This window comes from Ooceraea biroi, chromosome 10, assembly GCF_003672135.1.
Source record: "Ooceraea biroi isolate clonal line C1 chromosome 10, Obir_v5.4, whole genome shotgun sequence".
Lineage (NCBI taxonomy): Eukaryota > Metazoa > Arthropoda > Insecta > Hymenoptera > Formicidae > Ooceraea > Ooceraea biroi.
This window is the reverse complement of record NC_039515.1, coordinates 3,397,516-3,403,650: the sequence shown is the minus strand read 5'-3', so window position 1 is coordinate 3,403,650 and position 6,135 is coordinate 3,397,516. Positions and strand designations below refer to the sequence as shown.

The following is a 6,135-nucleotide window of genomic DNA, read 5'->3' as shown; positions in this document are numbered from 1 at the left end:
TCTCCTTTTTTCCCTTTGGTACTCGAAAACGCTGTGCTGCCCCGCGTGAGTTTTTTCATTGATACGATTTTTCGGACGTGTTAAGGAAAAATTACCCTGCGTAATACAAAGTGTCTTTCACGCATCGAAAATCGACATTTGATGTAATAACGGGAATTGAGGTTTTTCTACGAACTGCGTAGCCAGCTGGCCGGGTTTTTCTACGGCAGCTGAAACATGTATTCCACGAAGACACGAAGATATATTACATTTAAGTAGCTTACTACATTATTATTAATAACGATTATGATCACATAAAGAAAATGAAAAATTGAAAAAAAGATATTAGCGAATGATGCTGTTTATACTTATAGGACGGCGCATATGTTTTCACCTGTGGTTACATATATATTATTATGGATTATTATTACGTACAGATAAATAATATAAATTAGAGGAGGACAGAAAGGAAAACATTTGGACAAGACCATAAAAAGTTGCAAGCACAGTAGGTAGGCCCACCCAATACAGTAAGATTATTATAAAAGAGAGAGAAAGAGGGGAATATTATATAATAATTATTATAATATGACTGCTCGTTTTATGCTCGGCGCTATACATTTCATTGTCATTATTATATCACCATTTATTAATGATATACATACGAACAAATAAAATGTGTTTATAAATATAAAGTGAACTTTACGAAATTCGTTCAGATTTATTGCGCATTCATATTGTCCAATCTGCTTTTACCTTGTTCCACAGGGAAATTTATATCATCGATATAAGTGAAGAATTCAATCGTCATTTATTATCCAACTTTGAAAATTCACACAACAGTGTGCTGTTTGAAAGTAACATTCCTTTCTCATCAATCCATAAGGTATCCGTTTTACATTTCCATGCGTTTAACAATAACTTCCATTATCACTACAATTTATAGATTTTCTTCATGATGACATTTTTCTTTTTTTTTCTCGGATATCCTAAGGATGTTTATTCGGCACAGAGATATGTTTAATATTGCTACAATCCAATAATATAATTGAAATTCCAATGACAAGAGTCGTAACGACAATAGTCGGGCAAATCCGTTGTTTAGAATTTTTACAGGAAAGTCATGTCAACTAGTTGACACTTTATACCTAAAAGACAACTAATTATACGATTAAAGTTAACGAACGTCGAAGAATTTGGCTCTAAATAGTAACAGAACACTAATAAGACGGTAGTTTCTCGATTTTCGCATGCGTATCTGCAATCAACGTTATATTGCGGCACTATCATGTACTGCGATTTGATTTCGTTTGCTATTATTTTAACACAGCTAAACTGAAATACCTTGTCTCTTAATTGTCCTATGATCCTGTGTCTATCATGGGTATCAATGATTTGACCAATGAGCCAATCTATCGAAAGGAAAACGAGACGCATCACATTTCTCTTGCTTCTAAAATTTCTTCGTAAGCTTTCTACGTGTACTAACGGAACCGATTACAACACATGTGAATGACAATTTTATGCCACAAGTTCTCCGCGACGATATTGCTTATTCCGTAACTCACTGCAAGAATGAAAATACTGTGTACACTTCCTTTTTTTTCTACAATGTCTGTTTACGTACCTGCCAATTACTTTACTTTGACAAATCCGCAGTATCAAACGCTAACTACTGCAGATCGTCTTTTAGAAATTAACATTAAGAACGAGCCAACGGTACGGTATTTGAATATTTAAATTTAGTTTCTGCAATATTTAAGGTACACGTTCTTTCTCTTATTTAACAACAAACATGGAGAATAATCGCCTAAATTATTTCATCAGAAACTATTTGTACGATAATATAGCGTATCGTTTGTTCATGCAATTTAAAACGCGTGCAGCGGTTGACCATCAAGTTATATAGTAACACTTTAACACGAATTTTTTTTTAAATCTGAACGTTATCTTAGATATTCAGATTATATATTCATCTCTCCCATTCGATTTCGTAGATGAAAGAAAAAAAACATTTAAATACGTATAGAAATAGAATTGCCGTCTAATCGCTAATTAAATCGCTATCAATGACTCATTGTATAGAAACAATGCTCGAATTGGTCAACAAACTTACTTTTTTACATTGGTACTTCCATACAATATCGCTATAAAAATAATTTTCTTTTTTTTCGTTCATTAATCGATCCTATACAAAAAGCCGCCGATATATAGTTGTGCTTAATGCCAGGAAGAATATACATTTTTAATTACAAAAATAATAATACTTTTTTAAGCCTTTTCCCACCTTGAGGAAGAACTCGCTTCAAATCACGCCCACGTGCCAGAAAACTTGCTCGATCGAGAACTGGATCTCTCGTGATGCCGACATCGCGTTTTTAAAGAGGAAATCGCATCGGTTGAGTTGAAATTGAATATTTGCGAATTAATCAACGTGGGGCATTCGCGCGATTGAGAGGTAAGGAGGCGTTCAGAAGGCTGTACTGGTCGTTGCTGCGGCCGTCGACTGCACGCCGGACTCGGAATTCGTTCGTCCGGCGTGTGGCTACAGCTACGTGGACGCGGCCAGACTAATGGACGTCGACTCGGTGACGGCCGCTCGCGGTTTCACGTCCAGGGAGTCGTACAAGGGAAACTCACAGCACAGGATGAACTTGAGGAAGCGCGGCACCTCCACGTAGATAGACGGCGGTATCGGTATCAGCGGCGACGTGGATTGCTTGTAGTAGCGGTACTCGGCGTTGCTGGAAAAATAGCGTTCGTAGAACGCGCACGTTACACACCATCGAGCATTTAATGTTACATGCATTGTTACGGCATCATGATGTACTCACTCCCGATATCTCTCGTCGGATGCCTTTTCCAATAACGGCATCCCCGACAGGAATAGAATAATGAGCGTCGTGAATATTGGAGAGGCGATAGCCACCCACTCCGCTCCCTCGATCACGTTTAAAGATATTATGAAAATTCCCCACCAGACAACGATCTCGCCGAAATAGTTCGGATGACGGGACAGCCGCCAGAGTCCTGGAAACAAATTGAATTTTTTAAGCGATAACTACTGTCTCTCGTAGAAATAATATTAATTGCTGTTGACTTGACTAATTAACTAGAACAGCTGTACTAAATAAAGGCTAAAGTTCGTGATATTTCGCAATGAGTCTTATTTGCAAGTGAGCGATAATATTATAATACGTGTGGAGGCGTGTAAATTCATGCGCGTATAATTGTTTCCACTTAATCTAAATGAAAATCTCCCCTTTTTATTCTATTAACGTTGTCAAGAAGATAGTCGAGTTAGGGTTGATGTAATAATAATAATTAAAGTGCGTAAATGTAAATGCAAAATATAAATTTTCATGAGAGGGAAGTGCAAGAGTGATTAGTTTAAAAAAATGTTGCAAAAACATGTATGTTATAATTTGCATGTTAAAAACAATTTTCTCACCGTCGTTACACCATTTTCCATTGTTCACTGGATCCTGCTTAAAAGCGAACTTTTGGAGATCGGCGTAAGTCTCGGCTAGCAAGCCAATCAAGAAGAGACCGGTGCCCGCACTGTCGAGGGTCGTCATCGTTTTCGGAGCGGGCGGTATTTTGTGGCGTGGAGAATTGATTATTATCACAGGTAGACTGACAACGTACACCCACACAGCCTGCAAATTATATATGAGCGCTCGTTACGATAATATTTCGCCCTTCGTTAAAAAACAATAATTCAAAACTCTCGCAAGTAACTGCACAAAGTGACAGTGTTACACCACAAAGATCATCTCACCTGAAATGTCCAGAAGACGGCGAAACGGATGACGTTGCTGCGCCGATCGTCGAATCTCTTGTCGCGGCCTATTTTGATAATTCGGTACAAGAGGTATCCGGAGAGTCGTACGCCCCATAAGCACACAAATATGGTCACCATAACTTGACGACTGTCGTACGTCTACGCGGACAAAAGATACGAATGTCGTTATTATTTTTCTCTTTTTTATTATTAAAATTAATTTAAAAAAATTAGTAAAGTAATTCATTAAGCTAAATATATTAATAATAAATGTAATAACTACTTGAAAAATATTAAAATAAATTATTATTATTAAATTCTCCTGCTTTCATCGCTCTGACACGGCAACGTCTGTAAGATATTATCTACCGTATCTCTATACGTGCGTGTGCACAAGCGTTTCGCGTGCACGGGGAGCACGAGGAGAGGCGCCAGTTATAGTGTCAGAGTACCTTGCCCACTTGACCGAGAAAGAAAGTGAGGAGGGCGAGGATGATGAAGTTGGTGCCGCCGGCAAAGTCGGTGAGCTTGTCCATCTGGAAGGTGGCCGCGATCGCGAAGAAGATCAGCTGCATGCCGACGGTCACGATCGCGCTCACGGCGAGGTGATCCTCGTCCAAGATGTCAACCGCCATACCGTGCTCCTCCACGCGACACGCGTCAGTTCGCCACGGGACAAGTTATCTCGGATCCTGAAACGCCGTTTACCGTCTCTATCAAAATCAACGGACGCCAATTCTGTTCGGTTCGCTTCATATCGCACGCTCGTCTCTCGTACGTGTACGCGCATACATACATTGTTACTTGTGTTACACGTTGTGTCTGCGCACGTTACTTTTTCCTGTGTATCGCAGGCTTAACGACGAAGGCTCAATCCTTGCGATCGTTTTGCGCGCGCGCACGTCTGTGGTTACTTTGATTAATCTTTTAATTAATTTTTTTGTGATATGTATACGTGTGAAATATCAGGGGGGTTGCGATCAGATAATTATCAGTTGCTCAGATTGTTGTTACGATATTGTCGTACGTTTCGAGCAAATCGTTGCGTATTATCTGGCACGTTAGTATATAGCCACGCTTTCCGCAATGCGGAAGGTACGATGCACTGAAGATGTGCCGAAAATCTATTAAACAGGAGCGCTGATTGACAACTAGGGTGAATAAGAATTTTCATTCGCTGCTAAAATATTTGTAACATGTATAATGAAAAACGTACGATCACTCGACGATATCGGATTCAATTCTTTTGTATTTAGAAATTTATTAAAAAATTAATAAATTAAAAAATGAAATTAATTAAATTATTAAAAAATCCACAACATAGAGAAGTAATTCTAGTCATTCTTATCTCCAATTTTTAGATAACTTCAGAGCGCTTCACATGCAACTTATAAAACGATCTAGCATGTTTTTATATATTATATTAACGTAGATAACTTTATCTTTAGTAATGATATATATTTATTCTTTATACTATCAAACAATAATATAATAATTTCGCTGAAAATAATTTGATATATACGACATAAATGCTGCACTAACAACAACACATGTAAAATAAAACTATACCAAATACACTGTCCTGAATATGGCGTTATCAGTGTTGCTCCTACTATTGCTTACTTCATTCATAAGAAAATGAGCCACTATGAAAACTTAGGCGTATCTAATTACTCATACTTTCAAAGTTCGACAGGAACCGTCCATGAGATTTCCATAAACTATGGTGTTCCACCTATCACGATGTATTCCAGATTTGCCAGGTATTGAAACTGAACATTACCAAACATGCGAGCTGAAAGGAGCCGTGAAAGGGAAGAAAAGCAAGAAACGAAACATCCGTCTCGTGTGTCAGCGAAGCGACGGCGAGCAGCGACGACGGAGTCGAGGCGACTCGTCGTGCGAGCGGACGACTCGCGGAAAACGCGCGGAAAGTTACCTCTCGCGAGGAGAACCGCATCTCACGGGTGGTTTTTCTTCAGCGGTGGCGCGCGTCCCGCCCCGCCCCCCTTGCTCCGCTTGCTTTGCTCGGCTCGGCTCGGCTCCGCAGCAAGCGATCACCGGAAGACCGACGTCGCCGTGGCTAAAAACGGGCGCGTACTCCCGCACGATCGCGACGATCACGTGTAAGTCCGCCGCGGCGGTTTGGCGATCCGAACCCTTCTCCCTCCTCCTCCCCCTCCTTTACCCTTGCGCGCGCCCGCGCGTGCAAGCAAAGCAACGGCGATGCGCGAGATGCGTCGCCCCCGCCCCTTCGTTCTCAACGGAGCGGCGGCGAAATCGCCCCCCGCGAGGTCGTCCCTCTTTTTGCCCCTCCCCTTCTCGCCCGCCGGCGCAATGCGCGACGCCTCCGCCGCGCATACGCTCTTCCG

General features: G+C 40.7%; 1 protein-coding gene across 3 annotated transcripts; it reads right to left on the bottom strand.

Moving 5' to 3' along the window:
• Positions 1-953: 953 nt before the first annotated feature.
• LOC105278322 lies at positions 954-5,908 on the bottom strand. Of its 3 annotated transcripts, none has more exons than XM_011337334.3 (6): positions 5,703-5,906; positions 4,216-4,455; positions 3,761-3,922; positions 3,431-3,638; positions 2,814-3,009; positions 954-2,723 (listed from the first exon to the last, which is right to left on the bottom strand). In XM_011337334.3, the coding sequence occupies exons 2-6, from the start codon at positions 4,396-4,398 to the stop codon at positions 2,531-2,533; spliced, it is 942 nt and encodes a 313-aa protein (XP_011335636.1). In that variant the 5' UTR covers positions 4,399-4,455; positions 5,703-5,906; the 3' UTR covers positions 954-2,530. The 3 variants fall into 3 exon arrangements, with proteins under 3 accessions (XP_011335636.1, XP_011335637.1, XP_011335638.1); XM_011337335.3 differs by lacking the exon at positions 5,703-5,906 and adding an exon at positions 4,560-5,690; XM_011337336.3 differs by lacking the exon at positions 4,216-4,455 and having other exon boundaries at positions 5,703-5,908.
• Positions 5,909-6,135: the final 227 nt, after the last annotated feature.